At 37.1% G+C, this 20,378-nt stretch overlaps 1 protein-coding gene across 1 annotated transcript; it reads right to left on the minus strand.

Moving 5' to 3' along the window:
* Nucleotides 1-1,170: 1,170 nt before the first annotated feature.
* LOC149474367 (uncharacterized) lies at nt 1,171-19,209 on the minus strand. Its single transcript, XM_089667659.1, has 5 exons — nt 19,173-19,209; nt 11,991-12,215; nt 6,199-6,528; nt 4,558-4,646; nt 1,171-1,233 (listed from the first exon to the last, which is right to left on the minus strand). The coding sequence occupies exons 1-5, from the start codon at nt 19,207-19,209 to the stop codon at nt 1,171-1,173; spliced, it is 744 nt and encodes a 247-aa protein (XP_089523785.1).
* Between the last annotated feature and the right edge of the window lie 1,169 nt (nt 19,210-20,378).

Here is a 20,378-nt window from a genome sequence, read left to right on the forward strand (position 1 = left end):
TGAATATGCACTGGAATGTAAAGATCCTAATCAGTGAGGACAAAAGGTGGTGGTGACTTGCCGTTGGTAATGGTGGGACACTTTAATCTTATAATGCACCTGATATAATTGCTGCAGCCTAAAGCACCCCTGAGCATTGTGGGGGACGGAGGACTATTTTTTGCCGGGGTTCTCAGTGGTTTTTAGAGGCATGTGGAACTGGTTAGATCACTCCTGCTCCCAAAGCAAAATAATAGGGGATGTTAAAGACACCAGAGGAAAAGAAAAAAAAGGGTCTTTCCTGGGGGCGGACAATACTGCAGTTGCACACTAATAGTAAAGTCAGTGGTAAAGTCTAAAGAGATGAGGAGGAGTAGATCAGCCAAAGGGGGGGGGGAGTAAAAACCCCTAAAGCAACTGCTAATACTAGCACAATAAGGAAATACTTGCCTTTGCAGGAGAAAAGCACGGATAATTTAACCCCAGAAAAACCGGAGAGAACTAGAAAAGGGGTGGGAGATCAATCGAAGAGATGTTACTCAGGACGCAAGAAGCGAGCCAGACCAATAAACTGATAAATGTGAATATTGTAACAGACCAACGTGTTATGGAACAACAGGGAGCTATGTCACAGATACCTACAAAATCTGATATGGCAGATATGTTTGCAAAATTGGAGATGTCTATGAAAAATGAAATGGTGGTAATAAGTAATGTTCTGGGTCGAATGTTGACACGAGTGAAAGAAGTAGAGGGAAAAATGGAGACACAGGCGCTTTTGATTACTTAACCAGAGACACAGGTTGAAGAGATGCAAGGAGAACAGAGAAAGCTCACATTTAAATTAGAAGATCAAGAGAACAGAGAAAGAAGAAACAATTCTTCCTTGTTCTAAATTATTAGGTCTGTATTCCTTTGAAGGGAAGTATAGTGGAGAAGTGACTTAGCTTCAGAAATGAGTTTGATCAATTTTATAACATAAAACGTGAAAGGACTAAACTCAACAAATAAAAGACATAATACCCTAAGACATAATACTTAGGGAAATCCACCAATATTCTATGTATGTAGTGTTTTTACAAGAGACACATATATCACATGACACAAATGTTAAGTAATACTTAAGGTATTATTCAGCCTGGTATTATGCCGATTCGCCAACAAAAAGCCAAAAGAATAGCAATTGGGTTCTCAAAACATGTAGGTTTCACTCTGGAAAATAGACTGGTGGACCCAGAGGGTCGGTTTCTTTTTCTGAAAGGAAAATTACAAGGAGTTGACTTTACGTTGATGAACATCTATTGCCCAAATAATAAACCAGCTGTATTTCTGGACAGTGTGTTGAGAAAACTTAATGATTTTAAAAAAGGTACTCTGATTAATTGCAGGAGACTTCAATTTTTGTTTGGATCCATGGATGAATACATTAAGTGTGCAGAGAGAAGGTGATAGAAAATTAAAACTGTTGGAAAAGAAATTACATCAATATCAGCTGATAGATACATGGTGAATGAAACATCCAAGAGAAAGAGATTATACCTTTTTCTCTCCAGCACACAGATTGTACTCACAATTGGACTACATAATGATCGAACACAGACAACTGGAGTCATTGGTTAATTCTAAAATAGGGGTTATGTCTGTGTCAGATCATGCACTTGTCACAATGAGACTAAGTGTAGGAAGGGAGCAGAATAGATTAACTATGTGGAGATTAAACGAGAAGCTTATTCAGGACTCAGATTTAGAAAAAAGGTTAAGGAAAGAATTAGTGCAATTTTTTTATACTGAATGAGACTGAGGGGTATCTGTTGCTACAATATGGGAGGCACACAAGGCATATATTGGGAATTTTGATTTCGATGGGGGCCGAAAAAAAGAAAGATCAGGAGAAAAAAAATAAGGTTGGTGACAGAAGAGTTGTATAACTTAGAACAGTTACACAAAAAAAAACTGGATCCAGATATACTTCAGAAGATAACCCTGAAAAGAGAAGAATTAAAAGATCTTATGGAATTGGAAACAAGGAGGATCTTTAATAAGGTCTCAAAGGAACAATATCAGTGGGGAAATCGACCTGGGAAATTGATAATGAAAAGACTAAAGGAAAAGATATCAAATAATTATATAGAAAAAATTAAAGATGAAAAAAGAGAATTGGTATATTCCACCACTGACATCACTAATACATTTCAAAAATATTATAGTAGGTTGTATGATGTAAAGAATGGGGACCAGAAAGAAACAGAGGAGGAAAGGAAGGGAAAAAGGTCGAAATACCTAAAGGAGGTTGGACTACCAAGAATTTCAGATGAAAAGTTAGTGGCCCTACAGAGAGTCATCACCCAGGTGGAAATTATGTTGGCAGTGAAGAGTATGGCAGCAGAGCCCAGGTCCAGATGATTACACAGTGGGTTACTATAAGAAATTCAAAGATATATTGGTCCCCAGATTAGGCGCATAAATGAATGAGCTAGGAGAAGGGTTGGGAATGAGAGAAGAATCATTCCAGGCATATATAACAATCATACTCAAAGAAGGGAATGATGGTGCACAATGCGCCAGCTATAGACCTATGGCATTATTAAATACTGACACTAACTTATATGTGAAAGTATTAACAACTAGGTTGAAAGAACTGATGCCGGGATGGATACACCTGGATCATGTGGTGTTCATCCTGGGAAGAGAAGGAAGGGACAATGGCTTGAGATCATTATTTCTTTTACAAAAAGCAAAGAGAGAGAAGCTACCAACAATAATTTTGTCGATTTGATGCCGAAAAAGCTTTTGATAGGGTAGACTGGAGTTTTATGATGGACACATTAGAGGTGCTGGGAAATGTTAAAATGCATAAACGGGCTTTATAGTGGCCTGTCACCTACAGTAAAGGCAAACGGGGCCCACTCACAGTTTTTTAAAATGAAGAATGGTACAAGACAGGGATGCCCACTATCTCCCCTTTATTTGTAACATCTCTGGAACCCCTATTAGCAATGGTCAGAAAGTGTGTAGACATAACAGGAATTAAGATAGGTGAAGTGGAACATAAGGTAGCAGTCTAACGCAGACGACCTGTTGTTCTATATGGGTAACCCTAGATTATCGCTACCAAATTTAATGAGACTTCTAAAACAATATGGAGAGTTATCAAATCTGAAGATAAACCCCACAAAGTCTGAGATCCTGATTAGTCCCAAAGATAGAGAAGCAGGCCCTACAAAAAGAATTCTCATTTTCCTGGAGGGAAAGGGAATTAAGCTATCTGGGTATAAAATTAATGTCATCAATAAAGAATTTATACCAGGTAAATTATGTCACATTAATAAATTAAATAAAGGGTGAGTTGGGGAGACTCTCAAGGGGATGGACCTCCTGGATAGGTCACATAAATTTGATAAAAATGGTGAAAGTGCCAAAAATCTTATATAAGTTTCACATGCTCCCAGTACATATACCAGGGTCCTTCTTTGGGACATTAAAGAAACTGATACTCAGATATACAGTGGGGATCGAAAGTTTGGGCACCCCAGCTAAAAATTTGTATTAATGTGCATAAAGAAGCCAAGGAAAGATGGAAAAATCTCCAAAAGGCATCACATTACAGATTAGACATTCTTATAATATGTCAACAAAAGTTAGATTTTATTTCCATCATTTACACTTTTAAAATAACAGAAAACAAAAAAAGGGCATCTGCAAAAGTTTGGGCACCCTGCAGAATTTATAGCATGCACTGCCCCCTTTGCAAAGCTGAGACCTGCCAGTGTCATGGATTGTTCTCAATCATCGTCTGGGAAGACCAGGTTATGTCAATCTTAAAGGTTTTAAATGCCCAGACTCATCTGACCTTGCCTCAACAATCAGCACCATGGGTTCTTCTAAGCAGCTGTCTAGAAAACTGAAACTGAAAATAGTTGACGCTCACAAAGCTGGAGAAGGCTATAAGAAGATAGCAAAGCGTTTTCAGATGTCAATATCCTCTGTTCGGAATGGAATTAAGAAATGGCAGTCATCAGGAACAGTGGAAGTTAAAGCAAGATCTGGAAGACCAAGAAAAATATCAGACAGAACAGCTCGCAGGATTGTGAGAAAAACAATTCAAAACCCACGTTTGACTGCACGATCCCTCCAGAAAGATCTGGCAGACACTGGAGTTGTGGTACACTATTCCATTATAAAGAGATACTTGTACAAATATGGTCTTCATGGAAGAGTCATCAGAAGAAAACCTCTTCTACGTCCTCACCACAAACATCATCGTTTGAACTTTGCAAATGAACATATAGACAAGCCTGAAACATTTTGGAAACAAGTTCTGTGGGCTCAATAAAATTTGCTGAAATTTTATTGAATCCATTTTTCCTCCTACTCGTGAGATGTTCCCTGTGCCACTGGCTGCAACACAACTCCAAAGCATGATTGATCCAACCCCATGCTTAACAGTTGGACAGAGGTTCTTTTCATTAAATTCTGTGCCCCTTCTTCTCCAAACGTACCTTTGCTCATTCCGGCCAAAAAGTTCAATTTTAACCTCAGAAAAAGGTTGTGGAAAAGCATGGACAATCTCAAGGTTACATCCATCTTCAGAGATCGTAATGTTCCTGTGTCCACTGTGCGCAACATTGTCAAGAAGTCTATAGCCCATGGCACCATAGCTAATCTCTCTGGATGTATACAAAAGAGAAAAATTGATCAAAGATTGCCAAAGGATTAGTCAAATAGTGGCTAAAGAACCTTGATCAATTCCAGACAAACTCAAGCTGACCTTCAGACAAAGGGTACAACTGTGTCAGCTCGCACTATATGTCACTATCTGAATGAAAAGGGACGCTATGGTAGGAGACCCAGGAGGACCCCACTGCTGACACAGAACATAAAAATGCCAGATTGGAGTTTGCCATAACTTACCCAAGGAAGCCAAAATCCTTTTGGGAGAATGTGCTGTGGACAGACGAAACAAAGTTACAGCTTTTTGGTAAAACACCCATCATTCTACTGGTTTCAGAAACCACTTCGCGCCGGCGCCTCCCGGCCCTTTAAGAGTTTCAGAAGCCGGGAGGCAGGGTTTTAGGGTCATGTGGCCGCTGTGATTCACAATCACGGTCACATGATTGGAAAAGGTCCCGATCGAAACGGGAGATCGGGACATTTTCATGAGTCAGCACATATGTATTTTCTAATTGCACGCAAATATGTGGCCGCTCAGCATCAATGTCCAGATGCCGAAAAGCTGCATATTTGCGTGCGCATGGCAACAAGGGGTTAAAGAAAACAATACAGTCCCTACAGTCAAACATGGTGGAGGTTCACTGATGTGTTGTGGTTGCATTGCTGCTTCAGGCACTGGATGTCTTGACTGTGTGCATGGCATTATGAAATCTGAAGACAACCAAAGAATTCTGGGGTGCAATGTAGGGCCCAGTGTCAGAAAGCTGGGTCTCTGTCAGAGGTCATGGGTCTTACAGCAGGACAATGACTCAAAGCACACATCAAAAAGTACCCAGAAATGCTTCCAGACAAAGCACTGGAAAGTACTGAACTAGCCAGCAATGAGTCCATATTTAATTCCCATAAAGCACCTGTGGAGAGATCCCAAAACAGCAGTTGGGAAAAGAACCCTTCCAAACTAAGAGACCTGGAGCAGTTGGCAAAAGAAGAGTGATCCAAATTCCAGTAGACAGGTGTAAGAAACTTATTGATGGTCACAGGAAGCATTGATTTCAGTTATTTTTTCCAAGGGGTGTGCTACCAAATATTAAATTGAGGGTGCCAATAATTTTGTCCAGTCCATTTTTGGGGGTTTTGCATGGAATGTGTCAGATTAGGCTTTTTGTTTCTCCTCTTTTTTGTGTCATCAAATGCAAACAAAAATAAATGCCTAAAGATTTGTAATTGCCACAGTTTTCTGGGAGAAGTGGTGCATTATCTGACAGAAATGCAGGGATGCCAATATTTTTGGCCAACAATCAGACAGCATAGTCACGCTATCTCGTTTTCATTTATTTTATGTCAAGTCTCTACATATTCATGTGTTTTCAGTATTCCAAAAAACAACACAAATAGTATGATTTCAAAACTAGAAGCATTTTCTACCTACCACAGTGTGCAGTGTCATCCTCCCAGTATTCTACTGAGCACATAGTAATTGTATATGTCGCTGCAGTGGTATTTCTGCTCATGGTTGATATAGAAAGAGAAAAAAAACAGATACAAAACCTGGGCTTGGCTCAGTTTCATAATCTGAGGTTGTCGATGTAAAATTTGGCTTCATGGTATAATTCAGTTTTGTCTGAATGAAGCCAACCAATAAATTGTTATTGAACACCAAACAAGTCCAATCTGTTCTGTTTTCATTAACATTCTTCACATGCAGAGTATTTTCCATTTGCATGACGGACACTTTACTACTTTTTACAGGAACGGAGGAAGTTGCATTCATCTGTACCCATAGTAACATAATATTGATACTAGGCAAAAGATGGGATACTAAACATGTAAGGTGTACATCACTGCCTTGATGAACTAATTCAGAGGGATGTATTTTCACTACAAATCATAAAAATAAATGAAGAAAAAAAAAATCAGTGTACTTAATTGTAATATCAGAGACAAACTTTACTTTACCTTTAATGTTCAATCCTTCTTTGTCTAGTATTAAAATATACTTTTTCTTTGAGATTGTGAACATTATCCTAAGGGTCTAAAATGGGAATATCCTCCTGCGCTTAATATGAATAAGATCCCTATACTAACAGCTGCTGTCACTCTGCCTTAACCATTAAGTCATATAGTACCACACCTTAGAATAGTGAAGCGCTGAAATAAATACCCTATGTGCACATAATGAGGTACCATCAAAACCTATAATAATTATAAAATACCATCTAAAAAAGCTTTAGTCTATCAGTGAAATATCAGAAATAATTATAATAAAAAAGTGACATATATAACTCATAATAATATAAATCCGTGATTAAAAATTAATATGTGACAAAATTAATATTCCCTTAATTAATTCATCCTTCAGATTAATCAGTGATATGTAATCAAAATCAGTGATTATGATATTCAATAATACAAAAAATATATATATGTATCCGTGATATATAGTGACAAACCTATATAATTATAACTATTAAAAACGGTGATTATTAATCAAAAAAAGTGATTATTAATTTCTGTGACGAACCATATATCAAAATATTCCATAAAAAAATTAATTATATATTAAATCCACTGCTTCTTGTGATATATACATAAAAAAACGACACTGTGCCTAAAATAAGCAAAAAAAAGTCCATGCAATAATGTGAAAAAACACTCAGTGATCTTCACTTCTAGTGCTCAAAAGGAATCCTCCAATGGCAGCAATGCCTGCTCACCTCCCCACCTTGACCCACACAGGGCCACAAGGCTATAGCTCTCCTCAAAGGCAATCCTTTAATCCAGGCAGCTCAGCAAGGGATCACAGGACTTACCCTGATGAAGTCACGACGCACGTGACGCAACGCGTCAGAACGCCATTCCCAGTTTAGAGATACGTCACTTCCGGTCACGTGGGGACGCATGTCCGGACGCAGCGGCCATATTGGTTTCCCTTCCTGCATGTGAATACACCCATGGAATGAGGTGGAAAGCGTTTTGTAACAGGAAACAAATGTGAGTGGAAACAATATGTTGTACTAAGTGTCCAATTAAACAGTATTACACTATGGGAAGTTCTGTTTGTGTCCTATATGACGTTTGAGAGGAGGTGGAGTGGAAGTCCTGTGATCCCTTGCTGAGCTGCCTGGATTAAGGGATTGCCTTTGAGGAGAGCTATAGCCTTGTGGCCCTGTGTGGGTTAAGGTGGGGAGGTGAGCAGGCATTGCTACCATTGGAGGATTCCTTTTGAGCACTAGAAGTGAAGATCACTGAGTGTTTTTTCACATTATTGCATGGACTTTTTTTGCTTATTTTAGGCACAGTGTCGTTTTTTTATGTATATATCACAAGAAGCAGTGGATTTAATATATAATTAATTTTTTTATGGAATATTTTGATATATGGTTCGTCACAGAAATTAATAATCACTTATTTTGATTAATAATCACCGTTTTTAATAATTATAATTATATAGGTTTGTCACTATATATCACGGATATATATATATATTTTTTGTATTATTGAATATCATAATCACTGATTTTGATTACATATCACTGATTAATCTGAAGGATGAACTAATTAAGGGAATATTAATTTTGTCACATATTAATTTTTAATCACGGATTTATATTATTATGAGTTATATATGTCACTTTTTATTATAATTATTTCTGATATTTCACTGATAGACTAAAGCTTTTTTAGATGGTATTTTATAATTATTATAGGTTTTGATGGTACCTCATTATGTGTACACAGGGTATTTATTTCAGCGCTTCACTATTCTAAGGTGTGGTATCCCAAGGGTCTTCCATTGATGGTGGTATTAGGCCGTTTTAATGTTATTATATTTGTTTGTATGGTTTCAGCACTAGGAGGTCATCTGTCAGTTATACTATGCACTGTATTTCCAGCTTAACCTAATATTATATTAGAAAATGTTACAATGCATGCATAAGAGGGTAGGTGTAATATTATGAGAGGTGGGGTCCATACAGGAAGTGTTGATGATGTTTGATGCCACTCCTCAAAAACATTTTAAAATCTTTGTGACAAAGAACAAGCAAAACACCTCAATGCATACAACAAGAAACATTAGTGAATTGCAAAAGAAGGTAGAATTATACTGCATTAGACTTGGGCTAATTAAAGTGGACCTTGGGCTTACATCAGGCCCCCTAACCTATGGCAAAACATTGCATGATAGTTGTAATGGAAAAAAAGACTGAAGAAAAAAATTAAAAAATATACTTCCCTTCCACCCCTCTCATCCTAGGCAAGTATGCATTAGGATCCTTCAGGAAATATTCTAGGAATGATGAAAACCCAAATGTATCAAAAGGATCCTCTTACACAGTACAGTGGTGTTTTCACACTAAACATGGAATACTCAGCTTTCCCAGTATATAACCAGAAGGATTGTGATGTCACCCTAACCAGTGCAGAACCCAAGTTTAAGGTGTGTATGATTCCTAACTTTTCTCCACATGTTGTTTTTTTTCCCTTCCAGCTATGATGTGGGATTTGACATTGGTGTTGGGGGCCTGATGTAATTGGTGGACCTTTCATTTTAGTATATGGATCTTTAAGAATACCTTGGGCACAGGACTTTCTGCAGCTACCATACTTTCAAGGCTGAGTGGGTCATGGCTATAGAAATACAAAAATGGTGAGTTTAATAGCTAATTAGGAGCCTTGGCAGATTATTATACTACTTCTGGAGATATCTAATAAGAAAAAAGCTGATGGAGAAGAAGGAGGCTTATACACTGTATACAGAGAAACTTTTTATAGTCTAGTAGTGCTCTTTAACCATGTTACCTTTCCGCTTCCTTCTCATGTGCCATCTTGCATCCAAACCCAGCAGAGGGACAGCATACTCCTCATACAAAACCATTGCACACTGCCTACTAAGCACATTATTGATTCCACTACCACAATCTTGTTTTGGCTTGCCCCACAGTTGTATAGTATATAAAAATAGTATTTTGTAAACCTGCAACATTGTACAGCCTTTGTTTTTGAATATATACTTTTTTAAACCATACTCACCTTCCACAGTAACAAGATTTACGGTAATTCCAGCACTGTCATCTGATAAATAGCATTTGTATTGACCAGAATCATTAAAGCTCACTGGGGAAAGTTTAATAGCAAAATCTGCTTCATCTGAATTCTCCACATGAAAGTGTCGATTACTCGTGATTTGATTACCAGAGTTAACTTGTATTGAGGCACTGTTTAGTGAGTCAGACGATGTCCATTGCCACTTAACATATGTGACTTTTTTCATGATGGTGCAAATGAGTAGCAGAGTGTCCCCAACAGACCGAAACTTTATGACTGTTCCTGAGGTAGAAACTGATAAAAAGAATAAAGAATAACTTGCGATAATAGAGCTAAATACAATCATATAATGATAAAAACTTAAATGATGTCCAAAAACTTCCATGACACTAAATAATTTCCTAAATCAGTGGCTAATCTTACTTACTTGTACATTTTCAAAGAGTAATGTACATTTTTATTATACTGCAGCTTGTATAAACCTCAATGGCATTTTGGCACTGCTCCAACATTGGCACAGTGGTTGGTACAGCTGCTGCTACTTGTTTGGTCTTTGCCCTTGTAAGAACCCTATTTCTTCTGATCAACATGGGCATGAGACTCATTTCAAATTACATTACTGGTGGTTGGTGATTGGGCTAGCACTAGTCTCGTGGGCTGGTGAGAGAGAGTCCCCAGATCTGTGTAAGCTCTAAACGTGTAAGCTCCAAACTTGTCTCCAGAACTGTGCAAATTCTACCAACTTGGAGCTTACACAAGGCTTCCTTTTATTTACTGTGTAAAAAAACTTGTTTTAAAACTTAGCTGTATTTTTTATGCTATTACTAAACCTTTCACCAAAAAACAGCCCAAATTAAATTCTTCTGCACCTGACAAACACAGTGAAAGCACGTATGTGCATACTATTTGTTGTTTGTGCTATTTTTATTCCACCTAAAAAACACCAACACTGAGACTGACACTGATCCTAATTTTAAAAATGTGTTTTTTAATCCTACCTAAAATACACTGACCCTGACCTATGCCCCTGACCTTTGACACTAACCTTGACCCTAAACCTTACCCTAACCTAAATCAAATCCTGATCTAGCTGTTCTTTCTTTCTTTCTTTCTTTCTTTCTTTCTTTCTTTCTTTCTTTCTTCTAGCAAAGAGAAAAAAATACAAAGTATCTCTTTCTCAAGTCAAGAGGAGAAAAAAACACGGTGGGTGGGCTATACAGTGACTTATCACTGTGACAGCTAATCAGAGTGATCACAGAAACTCATCACAGTGATCAGGTGATTGGTGACCATGGGCTCTCAGTGAGGGTCTGGCAGTTCCCAGCACACACACTAATGTACATATATGTGACCCCGCAGATAAATACCCCACTGAGGCTGCATATATGTGTACACTCGGCAGGAAAGGGTTAATACTACACTTATATTTATTTACTGACTGTTGTAACTAAACATTCAGTGCTTGCTTGCTTTGGTGGTAAAAGGGCTAGAAGAGCAAAGAATTTGCCACAAGGCCCTAAGATCTTATACCCTTAAAAAGTTGATATTTAAAAAAAAAACCTGAAAAGCCACTGAGAACAGACTAGTTAACAGGAAATTTAATTTTAAAATGTATTCCTTGCACTGCTGCCCACTTTTCTCTGGTAAGTTATATTTACTGAACTGGTCCCTACTGACTTTGCTCAGAGATTTCCTGCTACCTGTCTCTAATTTAGCCACACTCTATATTGAGATCAATGACACACAGGGGTTGATTTACTAAAAGTAAATAGACTGTGTACTTTGCAAAGTGCAGTTGCACTCTGCAAGTGCAGTTGCTCCAGAGCTTAGTGAATGTGGTAAAGCTCCACATTACAAACAATACCCAATCATGCAAGAGAAATTAAAAAACAGCATTTTTGCTTGCACATGATTATTATTATACAGTATTTATATAGTGCCAGAAGGTTTGCTCAGTGCTGTACATTATAGTGGGGGACAGAACATGAGACAATACAGTAACAAAACAATATACGAGGGGTTTGGGGGCCCTGCTCTTTCGAGTTTACAATCTAGGAGATTATATGATGAAAGTCAGCATTGTTTCTGCTCATTTACTAAGCTCTGGAGCAACTGCACTTGCAGAGTGCACAATCTATTTACCTTTAGTAAATCAACCCCAGTTGCCACAGTTGATGATGCCAAAGAGAGAGGCTGCTGGGGAGCCATCAAAATTTTGCTAAGCCAAATGATCTGTACATCTGTCCTTGCTTTGCCATATGATTATTGACACCCTAAGAAGGAAATGTACTCACTTTCATTAAACTCTAATATTGTTCCATTACTATTAATACACAAATAGGGTCCTTTATGATATTCACTAAAATCTGGAATAATGATATACAAAGTATCTTCATAACTAAACTGTCTGATGTTCCTTTTTGTAGGCATAGAAACAGAGGGTGATGTTCTTCCAGCTTCTGAAGATGGGCAGGTCAGTGTGATATCTGTTCCACGAGGAGCTCTTTTTCTCTGTATGTCTGAAACAAGATTTTAAAAGTTTTAAGCTAATACACAGGACATGCAATACTGTTATTGTGAAAAAAGCATTAAAACAAAATGTTTGCCATGCTGTATTATAAAATACATATTTAATAGGCCAGTGTTAAGTACAAGTTACAAAAATGATCTGCTGTTGCCATTAATGAACATGTCCACAAAATTTCCCACGTCTCAAGATATTAATATTTTGTATTACATATTTGTTTAACTGTCAGGAACACCATAAATTACTATTATGGGCCCTTTGAAATAATCAAGTAACTGACGTTGGTCCTCTCACTGTGTGCCATTAGAAACTGGTTCTTTTTTCCATAATATTTTTCAGGTTTTGGTTCTGAGTCTACTGGCCAGTTACCACTGGCATTGTTGGTTTTACAAGGTGAGGATTTACAATCACTTTAATTTCAGAATGAAATTGCTGGTTGTGACAGAGCTACAGAAAACCATGATAGGTAATCCCTGGTGTATAACTTAAATTGTATACCACTTGAGGCTTAGGGACTGATGTGAATGTACAATATATATACTGTATGTAAAGCACTGCATAAATTGTCGGCGCTATATAAGTACCTGAAATAAATAATTAATAAAAATAAATATTGACCCCTAAGTGGTGCCTTTTCTGTTTTTCTGAATTTTTGCTCACTTCTCTCAGTGATTACATGATCCCCATTCTGTGGTGTGCTTGGCTAATGGTCTGTCACTAAGGACTTTTGTTTCCTGCAGTGGTTGTTCATGTTCATTATAAATCCTGCTTTATACCCCTTTCTACGTCACTGCTTTCCTGCAGTCTTTTCTGGCATTCACCACTCTACAGTCTCCTTACCTGTGTCCTGCCATGAGTATATCTGCCCTTTTTATCTGTTCAGGTGAAGTGTGCAGATGCATAGGTGTGGACAGGTGCACGCCTCCTAATTGGTCTATACTTCCTTAGGCTGGCCATGCATTATAAAATTGTACAAATTTCCTTTAGATTTACCAAAACCATATAATATGAGGTCAAACCTAAATAATTTCAATTTTTATGCAATCAGGCAGGTCCTTGCACTACGTAGTTGAAGGTAAAACCACATGTGGCCTGTGCATTTTCTGTTCTGAAGGGCTTAATACATTATTTCTAACAGATTATGAGCCTAGTCATAGCCGGCTACAGCAAATGTGTGAGATACAGCAACAAAAAAATTACTGCAAGAGAATAAAAGAAAATGGCAAGTAACACAGCTGCAACAAAGCTATCATTAACAAATCACAAAAACCAGAACTACCAGTCTTGGAAATTCCAGATGAAAATGCTGCTAATAAGATAAGGTATGAGGAAATGTATAAATTAAGTCAAGCCAGAACACCCTTTGTATGAATGGATAGTAAATGTGAAACTGCTAAAGAAATGTGGGAAGGGTTACAAAATGTGCATGAAAGAGCTAATCCCAGCAATAAACTGTATTTGATTAGAAAGCCATGCCAAACTAAGCTGATGAAAGGCCAGGATATGCAGGATTACATAAGGTACACCTTGGAAATGGTTGAACGCCTGAGAGGTACAGGAGAAGAAATAAAAAATGTTCATGTTGTAGCACTATTACTTAGTGGTTTACCATAAAGTTATGAAATGCTTGTCACAACACTTGATGCTCGCCCAGATGATGAACTGACATTGCAATATGTTAAGGGCAAGCTTGTGGATGAATATAAGCTCTTGAAACTAATCATTTGTCAGAGAAGTAGCTCACAAAACAAGGCAATGTAGTGATCTTCCAAGATGACAGCTGTGCCATCACAAAAGGGGATATTTTACTTGCAAATGCTAAAACTACAGATGAATTTTATCAGCTGACCTGCAATGAGGTGATTAATACTGCCAAGGAGGAAAAAACATTTAAACTGCATTCACACATGGCACAGACGACTTGGGCACAGAGGTCCTGACATAATAAAAAAATTAACTGAGAATGACTTTGCAAAAGGAATAAAAATTAGTCCATGTGACCAAATAATGAGATGCACTAGCTGTATAAAAGGAAAAATGACAAGAAAAGACTTTACAAAGCAAAGTAATAGCAGAGCTAAAAAAAAACCCTGGACTTATTCATTCAGATCTATGTGGTCCAATGGGAAAATAGACTCCAGGTGCAGTATATAACACTATATTTGTTACACAACAAAATTTAAGTACCAGAGAAATGTGAACAGTATTTGGCTCAAGTAAGCAACAAATTTGGTATTGCGCACAGACAATGGAACTAAATATACCGGTGATAACACACAGGCGATTCTCAGAAAGCATGGCATAATATTTCAAACTACTGTACTATGCAACCCAGAACAAAATGGGTTTGCAGAAAGAATGAACCGTACTCTATGTGAGAGTGGAAGAACCAGTTTGATGCAGATATTCCAACCACATACTGGAGGGAGGCATTTATGACCACATGCTGTCTCCAAACTCGAATACCAGGAGAATCAGCTGAGAAAACTCCATATGAAATGTGGAACTGAAAGGCCCCAAATTTGAGCCATATAAACATTTTTGAAAGCAAAGCCTTTTGTGCACAATCCAAAAGAAAAACGTACAAAAATGGGATGCTCATAAAAAGCAAGGTGTACTTGTGGGGTACAGTGAATATCAAAAGGGATACAGAATTCTACACTAATACACAAACAAGGTAACCATCAGTAGAAGTGTAATTGTCAGTGTGTTAAAAATTCCATGAACTAACACAAACTTGAGACTGAGGGAAATTCCACATCAGTGTCACATGAAATTTGTCAACAAAGTAACACAGAAATAGAAATTAGCACAGATAATTCACTTATTGTAAAAGAAGAAACCAGGCCACTAGAGGCTTCAATAAGGAAATCCACCAGAAGCAATAAAGGTGTCCCAACCAAACATATGTTTTATGTTGTTTGAGTAGCATTAACAACAGAGCCAGATTCATGGGATGAGATGCAAAGACTTCCAGATGCTTTGACAAAATCATGCCATTTGTGAATGCTGTTTTCAACAGATTTATAGAATTGAGATCTGAAATGGGATTAAAATAAGGAGTAGTTGTTGACTGTGGGTATTGGAATACAGTGTTAAAGTATTTTGCACAATACATATTCCTCAACCAGTAGATAGCAGTTTTTAAAAGTTTGAAGCTGAATCTATGGTAAACGCAATATCTTTTCTCTGAATAAAGTTTTCTTTTCCTTTTTGTAGTGAAGCAGAAAAGCACATGTGCACTGTGCACTGTCTGTTCTGTAAGGCTATATACAGAATTTCTAACATAAAGTATCCTCAAAATGTCACTGATGGAGATATTGCATATTTCATATTTCCTACTAACTTTAGCTTTTTTGGATATTGTGAGACAACTTTGTCTCACAATATCCAAAAAAGCCTCCAAAATCCTGGTTACCTTAGCTGACTTCATACCAAAGGAATGCCATTACAAACTGACCAAGTCCTTAAAAGGTAATTTTTGCTCCAAGGGGGATGGGTTGGCCATTCCTTACATTCAAGTCCTATTTATATTACATTTATATTACATTATATTACATTTATATTACAGCTAAAACTTGTATTAATTGTCTCTTCTCTGCGTTATGCATGCATCTTATCTGCTCATCTGTGCCACAGCATATATAAGATGGAGGGATCTGTGGCGGAAACACAATCTTTAGTTAAGTATTCTTGGTATATATTATAATATTATTATTGTATCATTACTTAATTAAATTACTTAATTAAATGTTACATCTACAAATTAAAACTTGACAAGAGTTCTAATTCTACTGTATTCTCTCAAAAACTGCTCTGGCTATCCATTCACTTTAGCTGATAAAGCTGCTTAGTTACTTTGGGTGCTAAAGTACGTTTTGGAGGCCTGAAGGAGTATTTATCTGCTTCACAACCGCCGTATAGCAGAACTACTGCATGGTTTTGCAATTGAGGGTAGAGGGTGAGTGCACCGCTGCCCTACCCGCGCTGCCATTGGTGTCTACAGATGTCAATCACCGGGTCCCGACCAGAGATTCCCGGCCAGAATGCGGCGACCGCCGAGTATCACTGACAGGGAAGAGACCTGTGTATAAATAACACAGGTCTCCCTCCTGCCAACAGGAACATGCTGGTTAAGATGACAACCCAGATTAGTACACTTTAGAGAGGTATGATTTTCTCTATGAAGATAGTGGGCACAATAGGAATGAATGCGGTCAAATAACATGCTATTACCCTTAGTAAGTTAGCAAGGGGCATATTATATTGACAAGCTAAACAATTTTTGAGAATAAGGAGTGGTTCTAGTTCAGGCATTTTGGGTTTTGGAACCCAGAGCCTGGATGTCTTTTAGGATGTAATGGGTTTATGCACTCACAGATGCTTTGAAGACCTAGGTAAGAATTGATTCCCCTTCCTAATCTAGAGGAAGTTGGTTGGTAAAGTGACACACATAGTAAAACAGCACACAGTTAACCCTTTGAGTTAACCCCACTGATCACTGTATTAGTGTCATTGGGATGTCAGTGGCAGTTAGTCAGCTCCCCCCCAGTGTCAGAATGCCCACCACAGTCCTGTAGTCCCACTATAAGTCGCTGATCACCGCCATTACTAGTATAATTATTATTTTTTTAAATTCCAGTATATCTACCACAATTTGTAGATGCTATACCTTTCACATAAACCAATTAATTTACATATATTTGGATTTTTTTTAGCAAAGACTTGTAGCAGAATACATTTTGGCCTAAAATTATGACGAAATTTGATTTTTAATTTTTTTTTACTGGATACGTTTTATAGTAAAAAGTCAAAAATATTGTTTTTTTTTTCAAAACTGTCAGGGTTTTTTTGTTTATAGTGCAAAAAATAAAAAACACACAGGCGATCAAATACCACCAAAAGAAAGCACTATTTGTGGGAAAAAAAGGACGTAAATTTCATTTGGGTGCAGCATTGCATGACTGTGCAATTGTCAGTCGAAGTAACGCAGTGCCGTATCGCAAAAAATGGCCTGTTCAGGAAGGGGGGTAAATCCTCTGGAGGGCAAGTGCTCAAAAAGAGATGCCCTTGTGCTTCCCTGGATTTCATTGGTGTAACTGTAAGCTCAGAAATAGGGGGCACTGGGATATTAGGCAATAATAGGAGTGCCACAGGATAAATTAAAATAAATAACCTAAATTTATACCACAGTTTTTCAGTTTTATTAAAGCATGTACCCCTTTTTATAACCCAGTGTTTATAACCTTCTGGCACTATGTAGTGTAAGTATAAATGTTTTCTAAACCATCCTCTATGCTCATAAATTAATAAAATGTGTCATTAGATCTGATTTAAACATTGTTTATAATTCACTAGATGTCTACATTGGTATGATGATTTCACTTTACCTAACAGAAGTCCCCCCTGAACCTTGATGATGTGACCCCTGGGGATCACATTCCAATATGTTTTAGCATTGTGTGTTTCAAGAAGAAACTTTTATCTTCCTCAAGGTGATAATGCTGTCAATATAAATAGATTTATTTAAATGGTTGACAACAATTGATTGATGTGTAATGACAATCAATTGAAGAAATTAAAATGATATGCAGTAAATTATGGTTATGAATAGTGATCATCTGTAACAAGAAATCCAGCTTTACTGATTGTCAGATCCATTTCTTATTATCTGTCAATTTTCCCTTGTCTTTTTAAGTCACTCTTTACTGACATGCTCTATTAAAATAGTAATGAAATGATCAGTAAAAAGTATCCCTTGAAATATTATTTAAAATATTAATAGCTTAAACATTGCCATTGGACTCCTAACAGTTTACTTAATAAAATCTTGCATGGAGCAAAGCGCTACGTGAAAAGTGTAGCAACAAAAGCAGCCAACAGGTATCAATGCTTACTGGTTGCAATGGGTAGCTTTGATATTAATGAGATTTTCCTTGCATTCCTAATTGAAAAAAAACAAAAATGGTGAAATATGACTAACCAGAATTTGTTATGCATATTTTTAAATTTCCTGTGTGTATATACAGTATAAACACTGTCATTTGTCTCTTTACATCCTCATCTGTCAGTTTTCACAAATAATTGTCTAATCCCACCCCACGCTTGTGCTATCTTGTGTGCACTTATGTAGATTTATGCTAACATACTGTAAGAGAGCACAAAATGGTTCCATTGCAAATGAACAGACATGGGGGACATTTACAAATAGTCCCCACATAACAGTTTTACAGTTTTACAGGCAGATGTCAGACCCAAGTAGGGAACTACAGATCCATCTCACTCTTAAATGTAAATATAAAAGTATATGTTAAAATCCTTGTAAACCAATTACACCCACTACTCCCATCTCTCATCTCACTAGATCAAGTTGGCTTTATCCCAAGTAGTAATAATAGAATGGCCTGGGACTATATGGAGGCAGCCCTGAAAGCTATAGGGCTCCAGGAAAATATGCATACTAGAATCACAATGCTATATTGCAATCCTCACCCTCATCCTCAATGGGACCATTTGAGACGTTCCCCTATCCCTGCTTTAATTTTCATGCTGTTCCTCAAACCACTCTTTCTTCAGTAGCATGAAAACCCAGACATAGAGGGGTTGCTGGTAAATGGTAGAGAATAAAGATTGGCGGTGTTCATGGATGATATTCTCCTTTTTATCATATTCCCATATAGCTCTTCCAACCTAATGAAAGATCCTGACCATTTTCAACTTCTTTTGAACTTCTTCCTACTCTCCCTCCTTTTCTTTTTTTTCCTTCTCCCTCTCAATCAATACCAGCAACTCCTCCACCTATTCTCTACTTTATCCCAGTTTTCTTTTGCTCCTATGACTATCATTATCTTGCACTACTCTCTGCCCCTTCCCTTTCCTACTTTCATATTAATAATTATAACTTTACCAACCAACTTCCTCTAGATTAGGAAGGGGAATCAATTCTTACCTAGGTCCTCAAAGCATCTGTAAGTGCATAAACCCATTACATCCTAAAAGACATCCAGGCTCTGGGTTCCAAAACCCCAAATGCCTGAACTAGAACCACTCCTTATTCTGATAAATTGTTTAACTTGTCAATATAATATGCCCCTTGCTAACTTACTAAGGGCAAATAGCATGTTATTTGATCGCATCCATTTCTATAGTGCTCACTATCTTCATAGAGAAAATCATACCTCTCTCTAAAGTGTATTAATCTGGGTTGTCATCTTAACCTGTTCTTATATCTATCTAACCTATATACTCATTCATGTATTGTTATGTACAAGGTCTGTTCTGAACTGTTGTACATGTGAAAATGCAATAAAATACTTATGGAATTAAAAAAAACACATGCAAATAACTGTGTAAACCTGCAAGTTATGATTACCAACTTTTTACATTTCCTACTAAAATAGCACAAAGGAATGCTTCAACATCTACATGGTTACTGAAGTCACCCTTTGTCCATTCAAAGAATTTAACAGAGGATTGTTAAAAAGAAACTGTTATGTTCTTTAGTATACCCAACAACTACACTTAATCTACAGACAACTTTATAAAATGGAAGTTGATTCTAAATATTAATTAATCCCAAGATTCTGGGATGCTGGATCATAGTGACTGAGCGCTGTTAATTAATTTAATTTGACAAATGCATATAGTTCATAAAGTTAATTCACACAATTTAGATTCCTATGTGCCTGAGTTACCTGGTCCTAATATGCTACAACCATTAGGAGGGGGTTTCACATTCTCTACAGCTAATATTGTTACAAAAAAAAGATATATTACACATTTTTCATTACATAAAAGGCATCAGGATCAGTGAGACTCCAATAGAAGCAATGAAAATAATATATTTAAACTTACCAAATGCAGATGTTAAACCAGTTGATAGGAACAGCAGGCAGATTGCAGAGAAATTTGACAACCACATTATAATGCTATTTATCATAAACAGCATTAAGACAATTGCTTGTGGCCAAAGAGGTCAGCTATGACTGTGTGTAGTGTGGCAAATGCTGAAAAAGCTATAAGAATAGGTTTACAAAAAACAGCCACTTCCTGTTAAAATTTAGAAGGGAAAAGGTCTAAAGCATTGTATATAAGTCTAGTTTATTATTTAAACAGATATTGTAGAAATAAATTAAAGCAGAATGGGGAACTGGGC

The sequence above is a fragment of the Staurois parvus genome, unplaced genomic scaffold (assembly GCF_062004578.1).
Source record: "Staurois parvus isolate SC_StPar_1 unplaced genomic scaffold, SC_StPar_1.0 ptg000006l, whole genome shotgun sequence".
NCBI classification, from domain to species: domain Eukaryota; kingdom Metazoa; phylum Chordata; class Amphibia; order Anura; family Ranidae; genus Staurois; species Staurois parvus.